The sequence below is a fragment of the Xiphophorus hellerii genome, chromosome 11 (assembly GCF_003331165.1).
Source record: "Xiphophorus hellerii strain 12219 chromosome 11, Xiphophorus_hellerii-4.1, whole genome shotgun sequence".
Lineage (NCBI taxonomy): Eukaryota > Metazoa > Chordata > Actinopteri > Cyprinodontiformes > Poeciliidae > Xiphophorus > Xiphophorus hellerii.
Genome location: NC_045682.1, coordinates 12,263,372 through 12,281,338, shown reverse-complemented (window position 1 = coordinate 12,281,338; position 17,967 = coordinate 12,263,372). Strand labels below are relative to the sequence as shown.

General features: G+C 37.2%; 1 protein-coding gene across 1 annotated transcript; it reads left to right on the top strand.

The window, feature by feature from the left end:
- Window positions 1–8,380: 8,380 nt before the first annotated feature.
- On the top strand, window positions 8,381–17,059 carry il13ra2 (interleukin 13 receptor, alpha 2). Its single transcript, XM_032576939.1, has 10 exons — window positions 8,381–8,625; window positions 8,807–8,925; window positions 9,055–9,206; window positions 11,153–11,309; window positions 12,237–12,357; window positions 12,685–12,869; window positions 13,031–13,185; window positions 13,557–13,704; window positions 14,708–14,831; window positions 15,613–17,059. The coding sequence occupies exons 2-10, from the start codon at window positions 8,841–8,843 to the stop codon at window positions 15,734–15,736; spliced, it is 1,251 nt and encodes a 416-aa protein (XP_032432830.1). The 5' UTR covers window positions 8,381–8,625; window positions 8,807–8,840; the 3' UTR covers window positions 15,737–17,059.
- The last annotated feature ends 908 nt before the right edge of the window (window positions 17,060–17,967 follow it).

Below are 17,967 nucleotides of genomic sequence, written 5' to 3'. Positions count from 1 at the left end.
CATGAGGCAGAAGAACTGCCTGCCTCACCTCGAATCTGTTCTCTGCCGTTTCTGATCGCTCCTCAGCACACGAAACACGTTACACACACAGTTGGTGACAAAAAACACTGTACATTATATACATAAGCTAAATTATGGAAAATTAGTTCATACATTAAATGTTTTTACCCATTTTATTGGCGACATACAGACAGGAGGAACATGCTCCCATAGAATGGCAGCCAGTGGAGTTAGACAGAGGTTCATCAATCCCAGGTGAGGCTCAACTTGCTGCTGCCTCAACAGCTTCGCTTCCGAGGATTTGAATGGGAAAATGCGAAATTTCAGCGATTTTGAAGAAAAAAAAATCAGAATTGAAAAATTAATACTTTATAGTACAAAACACAGGATGAAAATAGCAATATAGATTATTTTATCATTATTTTTCCATGATGAGAGGTGAGACTCTGCCTCCCCTGACCGCACGTCATTGCCTTCACGGTTTTCAGACTTGTTTCTGTTGAGCTCGTTCCACCAAAACGGCCCTTGAGCCTCCAGTGACATGTTCATGTATAATGAAGAAAGATAAAACTCTGATTTGGTTTTGGTTATATCTGTAGCTTTTGGTTTAGTTCCGCATTCTTCTGGTTCTGTTTGGGACCTCTGTTGTTTTCAGATCATTCTGTGGATTTCTGATAGTGTCTCTTGCCACTTATATGTGGACACGATTCAATATTAAATCTCCTTTAAACCTTAGGAAACGTGCAGAGTTAGCTACAGGTCTGTGTGGAAGGTGATGTTTATTTATTTATTTTTCAGTCATTTTCAAATCAAAAAGAAAAAACAACACAATACTGAAAAAAACACAAGAAAAAACTATTTAAATTGCTGTCAATGGCAAGAACAAAAATTGTCATAAAAAGTGTTGGTAGAAGCATTGTGTTGGTAGAAACATCATCAAAATCAAAGCAGCAGAATCTTTCCTGCATGTTTTTCTAACATATTTATCCAAGGAATTCTGGTTTAATCAGTAGACAAATTCACAGAACAAAACATGAACCTTATTGTATACATATTTCTTTTTTACAAATAATTTTTGTTCATTTTTTTTTTAAACATTGAAAAACACAATTTTAACTCCTCGCAGCAATTATTCCTCTCCTGGAATAATTGGTTGGTCGATGTACCACACGCATAGTTGATGGATGCCCGATAATATCAACACTTTTCAGAGTGTTGATTTTATGCTGATTAAATGACACACAGTTCGGTTTAGTGGATGACAAAATATATCCAAAATAAGTTAGACTTGTTATACAGAGAAGTAGTACAGAGGTTCAGTGTTTATATTTCCATCCTTTGTTTCATTAAGCCGCTAAATGCTTTCACTCAGTGGTGCCTCACGCCGATGTTTTGGCGTTATGACAGAGGTTTTACTGAGGCAGGAAAGTTAATCCAATTATTGTCAAATGCAGCAAGCATGCAGTGTTTGGACAGTAAAATTAAATGAAGTATTGAGCTAGCGTGTAGCCTGACGGACAAATGCACAGATTGATACAGGTTAAAACTTGGTTCAAACATTTTAGCTTGATGCATTTTTTTTAAGTTGGCTTCACGTTCAAATGTTTGCACGTCTTCTGCTCGTCGTTGCATTTGTTTTTTTCATCCCCTTTTAACCAGGTTTGTAACATCAATTCACACTGGATATTTTTCATTTATTTGTATTTATTATTACTTTTACCAGTTACAGGTTATTTCAGTCACCATTGTGGGTTTTGGATCATTAACAGAGGGTTACCAACAATTTTGCCCATGTGTGTAATTTGCAAAAAATAAGGCTAGAAAGCTCCCATATTAAAACTTATTTTAAAAGTACACTGGACTTTTCCTGAAGTTGGTCCTTCCTGTTCCAGTTGTAAAGTCAAGTCAAGTTTGTTTGTATGGCACATTTCAGCAAAAAGGCAGTTCAAAGTGCTTTATATAATAAAAAAAAACACTACACAATACATGAACAAAACATAAAAAAGAAACATCACATGACAGAGTCAGAATAAAAGAATGATGATGAAAAGTTGTAGATCATGATTTATTGTTTTCCACTTTTGATTTTGTTTCAGCAGTTTTACCTTTGAGGCCTGTGAAGAAACTGTTGCAGTAATCAGTTCGACTAAAGGGTGAGTTCACATGGGTGAGTTTCTATAGATCTTGTTGGGTTCTTCAGGTGATAAAAGGCTGGGTTCGTAATAGTCTTTATGTGCCTCTGAAGGTTCAGGTCTGCGATTTTGGATTTTTCTGGGTTTACATCTTTCACGTTCATTAGGTAATATGAAACTTGGTCTAGTTTTGTGTTTTTTCCTGTTTTTCTGCCTCATCTGATCATAAACATTTCTCCTGGAAGCGTTTGGTGAGTCCATGAGGACAGCAGGACATTTCAGTCAAGCTGGAAGATCTCAATTTGGAGTAGGTGTTTATCTCTCTTTGGTTCCCTTTCAGTTCAAACTATAGGCTTCTGGAGCTGGTGATAGCTACTGACATTATATTGTTGAGGTAAAAATTATTAGAGAAATTTCAACTACAACTGTTTGTTGCTTGTTAACACGAACAGTGAACAGACAATCACATGACAGCAACACATTGCATTTAGGAAAAAAAACAGCAATCGGAGATCTTCTGAACTCTGATTGCTCTGATTCCTTCGTGCTCCGAACTGGCAGGAGTCTTGAGGTGGGGCAAAGAGATAAATAAAACTCCCACTAATTGAGGCAGTCTCCATTTCAGGCCAATACAAGTCCTAAACAGTGAAAATCATGATGAGACGGAGATTTAAGATGAGTAATGTAGGAATATGCTCCACTTTGACCATTGCTTCCCCTTATTGCTTGAATTATGTTAAAATATGAAAGTTATATGTGTTCTTATCACCATCTGTATAGTTAGAAAAATGTAGATTGTGTTGAAGTTTAACAGACTGAGATTCTTGATGACTTGAGAGTTAGAAATGCTCTCCAGGCTGAGCCCATCAGGCAGACAGTGACACAGAGAATAAACGGTAGTTGTATTCACTGACAATGATGTCCCTGGGTATCATTGGCCACTTTCAACACTTTACAGTAAATAAAGAGTGTGCACAGGGTGGTTCCTATGCACCATCTGGCACTACTCCTTTTGCCACTCTCACCTTAATTTGAGAGTGGCAAAAGGAAAATTGGTGTTGAAAAAGCAATAAGTGGTTCTGCAGAGATGAGGAAAAAGATTATCTGGTTTGATGAGATCAAAACTGGCATATGTGCAAATTATATGAGTCACAAGAAAATCTGTCAGGGTCAAAAGACTCACTGCTGGGTGGAGAATGGCTCAGTCAAAGTCCAGGGCTAAAGTCAATTACATTTGTGGCAGGACTTCAAAAATGATGTTGGATGTTCTCCATCCAATCTGACCTTTTGGTAAAGGAGAATGGTTAAAAAAAAATCACTCTTTTAGGAATTTATAGCTTACAGAAACAAACCCCAAACAGATGATTCTACAAAGCAAAAGCATGCAGTTCACACTTTTCTTTAGTTTTAATAAAAACCTCTCAAGATTCATAATTATGCACCAGTTTGTGTTGCTGTATTCCATAAAAGGCCATGTTTTTCTCTGATCTATTGTTTGCTGTTTGCAATTTCTAAGTGCATTTTAAAAAAGACTGGAGTCAAAAATAAGAGATCAAAATTGGAACAAACAATAAAATTCTGTTTTGCATTTAATGTTTATAGAACCGAGTTAAAAAGCGTCACGAAATAACGTGACCCGAATAAAGGTTTTTAAATACAAACTCAGATCATCTCATTGCATGGCAAGACGCAGTAAAAACATTGTTATTGAAACACATGACAAGTCAAGTGGTTAGATCTTTAGGCGCTCTCAGACTTTTGACAGAAAGTGAGGGATTGATTTATGACCCAGATTCTTTTGAAGATATTTAAAACCTGTCAGCTATTTACAAAAGGCCGTTAAGTGAACGGTCTCATGTTGGCTAGCATGACTGAACAGAACTGAGGGCAACGCTTAGTTCTCTGCAGCAGATGTAAGTTTGGCAAGCATTTTCTGATAAATTGTTGTAGGTAAAAAATGAAAACGTGACAAAATGCAATGTAAACATCGACAAAAGTCAGAACCACATCCAAACTAATTTGGAAATGTAATATTCCCCTAAAGCTTTAACCAGTTTTGCTGCGGTATTAGCTGGCATCAGGCGTTTGCAGTAACCGGTAAATAGTGTTGCTCCTTCATTAGTGTGAAGGACGTTAAGCCCACACTTCCTCTTAGAATCGTTTTAAAGCTGCAGTATGTAACTTTAATTTAAAAAACCCATAATTTTACATATTTGTTGAAACTGTCACTATGTCTTGCCAGCTCTCTGCTGCAATGTAGCTAGCAGCTGAGCCTGCCATGAATGCTAAGGCTAGTTAGCGTGCTCACCGATAATAGCGGATAAATGTTTTCCTGTAACAGTGAGTTAATTCTCCATCATTAGTATTTTTAGCAGAGTGTTCACGTGGTTGATTGGCAGCGCTAAGATGCTCCTCTGATTGGTTATTTTTCACTGGGAGTGTTGCATTTCTTCAGATGACAATCGAGGAGGTGGAGCTCGATCTTTTCACAGATTATCCGTCTAAATGGTGATAATTTTAACAAATATGTAAAAAACCCCCCATATTTTTCCAAAGAAGTTACATACTCCAGCTTTCAGGGAAATCATCATTTGGTATTTATTTAGGTCATGCATGTGAATATTCTCATCCTCCTTGGAATAATCACAGTCAGATGGAAAACAAACTTCATCACTCATCTTACTCATTTAGATCTTTTGACTCAAAGGACTGAAAAGTTTCACAGGCTTGTTACGGTACATAAAAGATCCAAACGAAGCGAGTGAGTGACAAACTGGGTGCTAATTTATGTGTGACACAGCATGCTCCCAGGAGAACGGGCCTCTTGAAAAACTCCAGCTCCATGTTGCTCAACCGCGAGCCTTGACAAAAACTTCTGGATAGGTGTCAAAACGTCTTCAGACAAAGATGAACGAAAGTTCAGTTGATTTACGGCTGTTGTAATTGGTTAGCTGTGATTTTTGTAAGCTGTAACCATGTGTTTCATAATCTGAAACATTAAAAAAAATCTGTAAAGGGGAAAATATGTTTTGCCAGGACGATGTATACTGAGAAGAGTGATTAGTGGAGCAATAAATATGTCTATAATATTGCAAGTATAAACAAAACTGGATAACATGAAGAGATAAGAAGAAACTAAACTATAAAGAAGCAGAAAGAGTTGAATAATAAAACACAGGACTAACTCAAAACATACAGAGAAAGTCCCATGGATCATTAGACTATTGCTGTTTTGAACTATTTGGATTTTGGTGGCTAGAGGGACTTGATTTTTTCTTGTAAAGCAAATTGTGTTCCTAAAATTAAAAGTCTGTTTAACTGTCAATATTGTCCTGATCGGACCTTATACCAGCTCAGCAACCCCTGAGATGTTCAACACGTCTGTCCAGCTTCTGAACTGCTTTACACGCAGACTTGATAGAAATCCTGATCTGTGTTTTTCCCTGATGTCACACCACTTATTTAAACAAACAACACAATAAAAGAGCGGCAGTCATTGTGACAAATTAGCTAGAATGAACCATTAAGTCAGAACCACAAGGACTGTCACTCCTTACTTAGACAGAATTACCTCCGAAGCATGTGCTTGTACTTGTTCTGGTTTATGACAAGGTGTAATTAACATGTTCATCTACTGTTTTTATATAAGCTGTTTAACTTGGGATGAATTAAAATTTCCACACATTTCTTTCTTCTTTTTAAATTATCAATCTTATTGTTATAGTATACAGTGTGATTATTATTCGTTGAAAGACCGCTCAAGATGGACACTGTCTGAGAACATCGGTGTTGGGAACCGGGGTTTGGCTCTCTGTGGGATTTTTCTGTTTGCCTGCTGCTTCCCCCTTCTTCCACTAGATGGTGCCTAGAGGCTGCACCCCTTGAAGGGCGTGCCCGCTGATTCTGTCAGCGCACCTGTGATTCATCACCCAATCATCCCGGAGTATATGAGGAGCAGGCTGCCAACACTTCGACGCCTGGGTGTTTGCCAGTTGTGGTACTCTGCTCTCCTCCGAGCTTGCTCTCTGAATTTATTGGTGTTTTCTCTAAAATTATTTCTAGTAATTTATCCTTGTTGCCTCTCTTTCTCAGGTGTTTCCTTGTGACGCCCTGGAAATTCTCCTGTTAATCCCGAGTCCTGGCTTCCTGGATTTCTCCAGGCAATCCTCAATTCTCCGCACCTGAACTTACCTGTCCGCCCTCCACCGCAGCCCCTACATCATCAACAAAGAACTCACTCCCACACTGTGGGTGTCCCTGAAGTTCAAGGACACCCACAAAGAGACCATACCCTAAAAACCACTGCCTTACACCCTCGATACCCCCCTGCCCGGCGGAAGTTTATCTTAAGTGAGATAAATCTAATTCTTCCTGAAGTTCCATTTTCCGACAACCTCAAACTCACCATCTCTCTCTCACTGCTCTTCAGCGTACAGACGACCCCGGTTGCCAACCCCAAGGACAAGATCGACACATTCTCACTTTGCATCATTGTTAAATTAAACTTTATTTATCTGATCATCTGTTCTGTACGTGGGTAAAGAAACTAGGAGCCATCATGACAATCGGTTTTCAGATCTTGATTTAATTAAAGTCTGTGCTTTACCTACACCACTTTAACACACTCTTTGATTTAAACCATTATTTTCTATCTCTGTATATTAGCAGGCTCAGGTTTTTATCATACATGATTAAAATCTCTATTTAAGAGAACAAGGCCATATTAATGTGACAAAGATTTGAGAAAGCTTTAGAAAAGGAAATTATTCAGTAAAATATATAAAAATTAGACTATGTAGTTTAAAATGAAGGAAGAAGCAGATTGGTTGTTATATCCATCACCTATTTAACTTGTCCTGTATAATTATTGCAGCAGCATAATTGTTTTGGCTTTCTTCCAGTATTGCTCTCTCTGAAACTTCATTGATAGAAATTCAGAAGTTTAAATTTAAAATTCCACCTTTCTAAAATATGAAAAGGGTAAGGTATACATAAAAAGGTGTGATGTTAGTATGCTAAATATGTCTTCATGACCACTTAAAAAGCGAATGAAGATGTAAAATGCCGCCATTAGTTTTAAGTATATTTATTCAATCCAGTGCCAGCACCTTGACCAAGCGCTTCAGGAGTTTTGGAAGAGCATTCTGGGAGGTTAAGTCTGTTTAATGAAGTGAGTGAAAGCGCAACAACCTTTCATGTTGTTGTGCTTTTAGCTGCAGACTGAAGCTCTTTCTAATCTATTAGATTTAATGCAATAAAACAGGTGAGCAATCTCACCCAACGACACAATGGAAAAAAAAAACCCTGTGGTGACATTCTGCCTTTGAACCAACCCTGCATTCATGGCTATTAAAAACCTGCCAAGACTTGACATCTTGGTGCCAAAAGAACTGGGACACAGCGACGTCATACATTTCAGTTTATGACCTACTTGCCAGCTGAAAAGAAACAAAAGACTTTACATGGAAAAGGGAGAAAAACTGAAGTGCCTGCAGGGCATGATATCCAAGAACATTGAATAATAATAATTATTATTATAATAATAATAGTATTAATAATAGTAATATAATAATTAATAATAATAACTGCCGATAGAGGATGGAGATTTAGGAAATGTCTCTGTACAGTTTTATTTAAATCTTAAATCTCTTGCAACGACAAATGGGGGAGGGGGAGGGCACACTCTTTGTCTCCGTGGGTTACTTCGTGATGATCCACGCATTCACATGGAAATGGATGCATCTTCTCACATGCCTGTCAAATTTTGGATAGTAAAATACTCGACTGAGGTCCAGTATTCCTTGCATTTTAAGACAGGCTTACAAGAAATCTAAAATAACTACAACATAACTAAATAAATCACTAAAATAGCCACTTACAAACCGCAATCTGATAAGTTTACCTTTGTTACCTGAAATACGTGGAAATTCACATGCGTATCTTATAATAGAGCCTAATGGAACTGAAGTAAAACATTTTTATTTTACATTTTCTTATTTTACATATTCAACAAAGTCACTCCATGCAGAAACTACGTGTCATTTAACCTTTGTTGTAGCTTTATGGGAATTTATTGGTGTTGACATGCATAATTTGTCTTAAAGAAATAAACGCGAAAGACATTAAAAACGACTCGAGGAGACACTGAACGCGCTCCCGCAGCGCGCTCCTTCCCTGGCGCGCACCCGGCCGGTCTCACCCGATCAGTGGTTTTTCGGATCACCACTTTGTGCACAACACCTAGTATGTTCCCGCTGTCGGCACCTGCAGCAGCCTGGGTGGCAGTTCTCAGGAGGGTGGTGGAATAATTCAATGTGGAGAGGCACGGGAATGTTTTGTTTTTACATTGTATTATAAATACGGGAGATTTACGCGACATTAGTAATACGGGAGGACAGGAAAGAGGCGTAAAATACGTTTGTTTCGTGGGTCCAAACGGGAGACTCTGCAGTCATGCTGACTATTCAGATTCACCTTAAACCACCAGAAGGGGGAAAAAAATACGAACGAGTTGAGTTTTGTTCTACACCGACGGAACCCGCCTACTTTTATAAAGCTTCAGCTAAGCACATTTACCTCAAAGTCGTTAAATCAGGCTGAGTCAGGAGCGGCTCACGGTCACATCACACCTCTCAGGATTTTATTTATTTTTATGGTATTTTTCTGTTTTCTAGTCTTTTCTCGTTGTTGATTTGTTGGTTTTCACCGATGGCTAATACATCCAGTGTTCTTCATTCACTGATGCTGATCTTCATAACCTGGAGGGGGAGCATGCGCTGCTGTGCCATCACAGGTTTAATATGATTAAGAGAGCTGTAGTATGGATGATTATGTCTAAAATACAGTTGCTATGATAAAAAAAAAGGAAAGACAGAAATGCTGTAGAGGCTCAATAAGCAGAGATGTCCTCTTTATTTTGTAGTGGATCCCCCGGAGGATCTTGCAGTATTGGACTCTGGTCGCCTCGGACAAATGCAGATTACTTGGCGTCCACCAAGCAGCCTGACGAAAATGACAAAGTGCCTTCCTCAGTACCAGCTGGAGTATTTCAACACATACAAGAACAACTGGGAGGTCAGTGCTGATTCCTTTTCCATATATATATATATATATATATATATATATATATATATATATATATATATATATATATATATATATATATATATATATATATACAGTACAGACCAAAAGTTTGGACACACCTTCTAATTCAATGGGTTTTCTTTATTTTCATGACTATTTATAAGGCAAGAAATCCCACTTATTAACCTGACAGGGCACCTATGAAGTGAAAACCATTTCAGGTGACTACCTCTTGAAGCTCATCAAGAAAATGTGCAAAAGTGTGCAAAGCAGTAATCACAGCAAAAGGTTGCTACTTTGAAGAAACTAGAATATAAGGGGTATTTTCAGTTGTTTTACACTTTTTTGTTTAGTGCATATTTCCACATGTGTTATTCATAGTTTTGATGCCTTCAGTGTGAATCTACAATGTCAATAGTCATGAAAATAAAGGAAACTCATTGAATTAAAAGGTGTGTCCAAACTTTTGGTCTGTACTGTATATAGAGAGAGATTATTACAGAAGTCACAAAAATTAGAGTATCACATCAGTCCAAGGTTTTAAGCACAAATGTCAGTTTTAAAGTATTTACACTTCTATGCACTTAATACTTGGTTGGGTTTTTTCCTGCATGAATGAATTCATCAATGGCTGTGGCTTATTAGTGCGTTGGTGTAATTAAAGCCCAGATTGCTATGATAGCTGCCTTCGGGTTGTCTGCCTTTTTAGGTATGATTGATGTTCTATGGGTTAAAGATCAGAGGAGTTTGTTGGCCAATCAAGAACAGGAACACCACAGTCCCAGCTTTTGGTACCTTGTAAGTAGGTGGCAAGTCTTGCAGGAAAATAAAACAGGCTTGTCAGTTGGGGGAATTTCCTGGTAGACGGCTACATCTTACAGGTTTACAACTTCATTCGCTACGTGATGATTCACCATTCTCCTGCTGAAGAGCCAAATCAGTGCAGAGTATCTTAGGCCGCAGGATCTTATTTACTTCATCCTTGAACAGAGTACAATCTGATACAGCGGCAAAATCAAAATAGGGGTTGAACAAATAAAGAGATGATACTGGTGACACTATAGATGTATCCCACAGAAGATAATCAAATTTTAAGATAAACAGTACGATTATAGATTTGAATATGGATGTGGAGATTAAAAATAAGATTAAAAAACGGGACAAAGTACATTTAAAATAAATTTGCACCTCTGTTTAGGGTCTAACAGAGCCTTGGACTGACTTTCTGGATATTGATCTTTAAAATAATGTAGTTAAAACAATGCATAAATTAATTAAATGAAAATATTTTCTTGACGCGGCGCTTAATCAAGAAGAAACACTTGAATTGTTTAATGCTACCTTTTAAAGTCATGTTGTCATTTTGGCACCTTGAAACGTGATCTTGTCTGGCAATGGAAAATTACTCACACTTGTTCGGGCTATTAAGATGTCATGAATGTTGCCTTAACAACCTTGTCATTACTGCTGATCTGAACCCGGCTGACTCCCCAACATGCCGTCACAGACTTGTTTCCAAAGAATAATGACACAACAGGTAGATGACACATCGCTCAAGTAATCAGGACATGTAATCATTGTCAAGGATGATAATGGCAGATTGGTACAATATTGGATGGGACCATTTCATAAGGTTCTACTGTCAAACCTGTTTTGAACAACCATTTGAAGAATTGGTATTGTAACTTTGAGGTAAAGAAAAAATAATTGGATGTTTGCCATTTCAACTGTTACCTTCTGATAAACCTGGCAGTACAAAAAGCTATTTGTGTTGCTGTCAATTCTGGACTAAAGGCCACCGCATCAAACCTGGAAACAGCTAACACCTATCCTTTTAGTTCAGCTGTCTTTGCATGTGAATGTACACAAAGTGTTAAAACTCTTCCAGCGTATGTCTGATGTGTAACAACATGTCTGGATGTTTGGCTTGGCAGACTCTCAGAACCCCGAGGAGGACCTACAGCACCCAGTTTGACCCGTCCAAAGACGTCCATATAAAAGTTTACACCATTCTGAATGGAGAGTGCACCAACAACACGATGATCATGAGCAAAAACTGCACTGAGACGATTCTGAAACCTCCCAGCACAGGTCAGGCCTAAACGTGTGCTTCACATGTGTAGCACAAAATGCTGTGCTTTGCAGAAGCATCGACACACCTTGAACTTGATCACAAACATTAACTTGAATGTATTTCATTGCGAATGTATGTAATAGACCAAAAACTACTATAATTAGGAAGTGGAAGTAAACGTTTTAGGCAGATATAAACAAACGTGGAAAAAAAGTGCTCTGGTCAGATGAGACCAAAATTGAACAATTTGAGACGCATTTGAAATGCTATGTGTTGTAAAATGGACGACCTCAATACAACATTCCCACTGTGAAACATGGTGGTGGCAGTGGGGGTGCTTTTTATTTGTTTTTATTTATTTATTTCAGACATGACAGAAGTATAAAATTACACACATGAACAAGGAATGCAAAAAACTAATTTTTCTACCACAATAATCTTAACATGCCCGAAAAGGAAGAAGTAAGAAACTTATGAATTCCTAAATTCATACAATATTTTCAGATGGACCCTCTTTATTAAATCAAAAATAATAATAATAAAAAAAAAATCAGCAGAGACCGGGAAGCTGGTCAGAATTGATGGATATCAAATAGAACCGAGGTTGAACTCTTTTGCAAAGCAAAATTAGCAAAATAATATTGACTCAGCGTGGATGAATACTAATATTCTGCACTATTTTGTGATTTCTATTTTCATTTCCTTTTTTAAAAATTGAAATCCATGCTTTTTAACACTAAAAAGCATAAATTAACACTAAAAAGTGCTAATTTATGCTTTGTTAATTGTAACAAAGTGTCCCAATTATGACACTTTGTTGTTGATTCCTCACATAAAATCCTACAAAATCCAAAGATATTCCTAGCTGTAACGTGGAATATTTCAAGTGGCACAGAAGGTTTTAAGAAACATTTGCTGTGTGGCTTTTTTATCGTTGTGTTTAGGAATATTGGATGCAGAAGCCAAAGCGTTTATTTGCGTGTACCATAATATGGAGAACCTGGAGTGCAGCTGGACACGCAGCCTGAAGACACCACCCAGCGCACTGCACAATCTCTACTTCTGGTATGTAATCTGCTTAAATAAGAGCTTTTTGGCTGGATGCTAGCTTGTAATTGTTTTTATTGCGAATGCTTTGTAGCTAGCGGTTCTCGTTAGTGAAAAACAACTGCATACGAACGTTTTGGAAACTTTCTGAATGTGACTCATCCGTCATGCCCCACAGGTTCTTCTACTTTCACTCCATTATTTTCCCACCTTACACCTCAATACTTGTCTTGTAAATTATTGCAAGTATATGTTGTTTACTTTGGCAGCAACTCTTTGGCTTTATTAGTCATAAACATTTCCACCTGTATGAATAATTTTTTTTTTTGTTTGCTTTTCTCCCAGGCATAAGTCCCTGGATCAGGCAGTTGAATGCCCCAGCTATATTTTGTCAGGTGGAGTCAGGAAGGGCTGCAACTTCTCAGGAAAGCCTCTTCCTGAATTCACTGACATCTACTTCTGTGTAAACGGCTCCTCCCGCGAAGGGCCCCTGAAGGCAACATTCTTCTCCCTGCAGATTCAAAACCAGGGTGTGTACATGGCAGCTGCCATGCAAGCTCTGTGGTAGTTTAGTATCTCATCCTGATATTTTGACTCTGTCATTGTTTTTTTCTTCTTCTTCTAAACCAGATTAGGTTTTCCTCCTTTCTCCTGTGGTGATATGCTGTACTTGGTTTTAATGTTTTTGCAGTGAAGGTTACAGCTCCAGATAAGCTGCATCTGCAAACGAGTTCTGACACGGAGTTGGAGTTTCACTGGGAGAATCCCACTGGGAGGCTTCCTGGTCACTGCCTTGAGTGGGAAGTGAGACACCATCATGTGGGGACTGATGGAAAAATATCTTTGGTATGGTTGATCAGATATGAATCTTCCGATAAGACTCACTGCGTCAGCTTATATGTTCTTTCTAAAAATCCTGTTGAAAGATTCTGCACAAGTTCAGTAAATTTTTATTTGAATGTACTTGAAAATGTATTGCTAACGCATGCAGCATTGGTGAAGCTGTGCTGAAATCTCATGTAAAACGTCTCATGTAGCGTTCAGCGTTTGGTCTCCAGTGCATTTTGAAGAATTTTCAAAGCTTGAGCCACTTTCACATTTTTAAATCACATCAGATTTTTCTCCTTAAGCTCTTAAAATGACACTTTTTCCACATTACTTCCCCTTGTGTCATTAATTTCTTTTATAAAACTATTACTTGTTTTCCTATGTGACAGAACCACATTCACACCGAGAAGCCCCGCCTGACTCTGCCTTTCAGCAACAGCAATGAGAGAAACTGCTTCCAGGTTCGGTCCAGGCTGAACTCTTATTGTGTGGACCAAAGCTTCTGGAGTGATTGGAGCCATGAAACTTGCCATCCAGGTAGTGATTCTAAAATCTGTGCACCCCTGCATGAAAACCTATTTAGACAAATAAAAATAACGACAAACAATCTTTTTAAATGTACTTTGTGTTAAGTTTTAAATCTGTTGAGCTAATGTTAATTGATCCAGACAGATGGAGTCTGGGCTAATCAAATGGAAAAATAGCCTTTTAAAATAATAAGCTGCAAGAGACGCACCTGATGCTGTCCACGAAAATTGCTGCGCATGAAAATGGCAAGATGGACGACTACCAAAGTTGTGCTGCAAATTTTGTATTAAATCAAAGTGTGAAATATTTCTTTAGACATATTTATTGTTCTGCAGAGATGAAAATATAAGCATCTAAAATTCACGGCTGTTACAGTTCGAAAACATTTCTGTTTTCTGGAAATAAGTCATTAAAGTTTTGAATGGTTGCTAACAGAGTGGGTTGATCTTAGAAAGCTCTAATGACGCAGTGAGCAATATTTACCCTAAAATTATTTAGGCTTGAGCATAAATATAATTTTCCCTTTTTAACCTACATTTACCAAATCTACCAAATAGCTGGGTTGGCTTCTTTGGGGTGATTCTTTTTATAATAAATCATAAATCTGCTTCAGTCGCTTGAATGCAATCTGCTACATGGGGCAATGCAGCAAAATTTTGTATGAATCACCTGAAGTTGAGTTTTAATTGTTCCTTAATTCCTCTACGATCAGACAATATGTGACTGTAAGATTTCAGATTATTGTGGTTATGTGATGTAATCCGGCATGTTACAGGTAGAAACAAATATACATGAACCTTTCTTACAGCAGCACCTGCAGGCGGTTCCCTCTTTTATTAGATCAAAAACTTGGATTTCCAAAACTATTGAAATGAATATTTTACACTGTTATCTCGCTGGTTTGCTTTTAGGTTTTTGTGGATTTTGTTACTTATTAACATGTGTTTTTAATCAAATACTATAATCAAATATCTCTTTGTAACAAACCTGGTTTTATTTGATTTTGTTCCAGTTTTGGATAACAGAGAAACCGCTCTGGGACCAGAAATGAGTTCTGTGTCGATCTACATCTACGTTGCTGTTGTCATCATCGTCATCCTGGTGGTGTCTCTGTGTGTGTGGGCAGCAGTCAACATGTGAGTTTAAACACATGCACAATGTGATTTTTGCACACACACACGTGATTCCTGGGCTTTGCAAAAAAGATTGTCAACATTAATAAGCACAAACAACATCTTGCTCATGTTTATTAAAGGTTCTTTACTCTTTATTTCCCTTACTTTCTGGGGAGTTTAGATGTTTTTATCTCTACGTGCAGTGTTATGCTTTGCTGCATAACATGATTTATTTCTTTGTTTTTCATTCTTTCCCCGTCGGTTTTGGGTTATAATATCTACCAGGTTTATGTCTAGACTAAACATTGTGCCCATTGTTTGAGCAAAATAAGCTCAGTCTAATTGAATGGAAAACATCTGTAAACATCATTCTGTCAGAGATTCTCTATAGGAGTTATCGCTGGACTTAATGTGCTTTGTCTTGACAGGTTTATAGTTAAGTACAGTGCAATACTCTATCCATTAAGATGTAAAAAACACATGATATTGTCATTATAACCTAGTCATCTTTTTAAATAATTGGTTGCCCTGGAATTTATTTTAAGGAAACTGACTGAGCACAGATCCCACATCATCCAGATTTTTGTTTCTGAAAGATTTATAAAGTCTTACATCATTTTCCGTTTGCTTTACAATTGTGCACTAGTTGTTCTTAGTAATTGAAATGAAAAACACTGCGAAATAAGCTGAAGTTTGCAGTGGTTAAATGTGAAGATGTTGAAGGAGGATCATTACTTTTGCAGGTCACTGTACACAACAGAATATAAAATAAACTAAAGCCCAAACTGTGCTTTTATAACAGGAGGAAAGCAGGACCACAGAAGAAAGTGGACTCTCTGCTTCCCAAGCTGCTTACCAACAACTTGACTCAGAGAGTTTCAAAGATCTACAGCGGCAAGAAAATGTGCACTGATGTCGTCATTTAAAAACATTTCAGAACTCGTCTTTTTTTTTTGTTCATTGTTATTGTTGCACTTCTACTTATGTTTGACGCTGCCTGTCCAGGTAAGTTAATCACTGTACTACTCTGTACAGTGTTTTATTCACAAAAATGTCTAACATTCAACAGATATGTTAAACAGAACTAGAAAACTACTTTAGAGGGGAAAAAAAATCAAGAGTTTTCGGTTTATTGTTTATTTTTTGTCAAAGCTCTTGCTGGAGGATCAAACAGGCTGCAGTTACTTAACCAGGATGTTTTACAGTTTGCCAAATGTCTTGCCAAGTGATTTACTTAACAGAAGTTGCAAAATTGTTGCGTATTGTATATACATGTACATTTATGTATTTTGTGATGTTATTTACTTGTTTAATATGTGCCTCAAATCTTGCCAGAAACCTGATAAAACAAGTAATTTTTTTATGAAACAAAAAAAAGGAAATTTGATGGTTAATGTGTTCAAAATGTATTTGTAACCATCTCTGTTGCACACTTTGGACCAGAGAAGTTTTTATTCACCAGCCTAGTATTTCTAATGCAACTGGAAGTGTAACAAGACCAGAAGAAATGAGTGTGTCAGTGTTTTAATGCCACAAACGTTGCCATTTTTGGGGGAATTGACCCCAACAGGACTTTTACCATGGCTTGCTTTTTTCCAACACAAGCAAACATGATTGGTACCTTGACAGTAAGAGTTAAAAATCACCACACTCCCTTTGCCTCCTGGTTTCATTTGAATTTTAATGTTACTTTATGGCTCTAATAACCTGAAAATGTAAATAGAAGTATAGATTTAATAAATGTAAGCCTTCATATTCACAATACATCTTATTTTGTTGCGTATTCAAGTTGTGGGGATGAATTGTTTGTTTCTATGTTTTATCAATTTAGCACTTAAACAAGGAGCTTTTATTTATGCACCTATACTATCTTTTATTGAGAGACAATTTAAGGATGTATTTTTGTATGTTTGTTTTATGTTGGGCATACATTTTCAGATGTGAAACCTTTTAGGTTTTGTTCGACAAATAAAGTTGAGTTAAAATAATGTTTTTGTCAATTTGTGTTGTGGTTTGCATAAAAAGGAAAGCACCAGATTTTAAAATTGGTAATATATATATTAAAAAATGCTATTTTCTCCTGATATAATTAAGAACCTGACATTTCCTACATATCTGTAAGTGGGAAGAAAATATGACAGTCTGTACATAAATATCTGCTTTTGTGAAGCTTGGAAGAGATTTGTATACATTCCTCTTTGTAACCTATTTTTAATAACGTATTATGAATAAACAATATATATATGGTATTTCTTAAAATGTTCTGTTCTGATTCTTAACTTAATACAGCTAACAAATGCAAAATAAATGCAGAATTTGTGACTGATAACTTCTGCTAAAGTTTACGCCATTTTACCTGATTGGCACTCGTCTTTCCCAGGAACTCCTGAAGACAAAACATCGTAGAGACAATAGAACAGGCAAGATTTCTGAGTCTAAAATAATAAAGCAAAAGAAAGTAGATCAGCAAAGTAATTAAACAAAGCATGATTAAATCCAACCGTGGCTAGGATATCAAGGGACCCAAAAAAGTAGGGAGCACTTAAAAAAAGAACTAAAGACAACATGCAAAACAAACCAGGTTGACAAAATAAATGGATTCAAACCTAAAGAGTACAACAATTCAAAGTGTAAACATCACATAATGCCAAGGCAAAGTACTAACAGTTCTCCAATCCCCCTCCTTGTAAGACAGTTCCTTGGAAGGAACAAATGAGTAGTTTGGGGATGAAGCCTAGACGAGGCACGGACTTCAGGAGGGCCACCTGAAGGCAGCAGGAGCCAAAGTCAGAACTTCAGGGACCAGCAGTGAAACACGTGTGGTTGGATCAGGAGGGCGGAAAGGCGAAAACACTGGAGCTGAGAACGTTGGGTTTTTATTATGGCACTTGAAAACGTGAATTCTTGTGCATGTAAATAAAAACTGTTATAGTAATTTTTAACTTTATGCACTTCTCTAATCACGTCTCTTTTATTTTTAACTGAATAATTGGCATAAATCTCATTCTGTAAAGGCAACTACAGACTCAAGGATTAATTACTGTAATTATTGGCAATGTGGATAAAATATGTACTGGGTAACAGTAAGTTGTGTGTGGGCTAATAAATATATTGAGAACTTGGCAATGGTAAATTAGTGCCTTTGGAGATACATAAA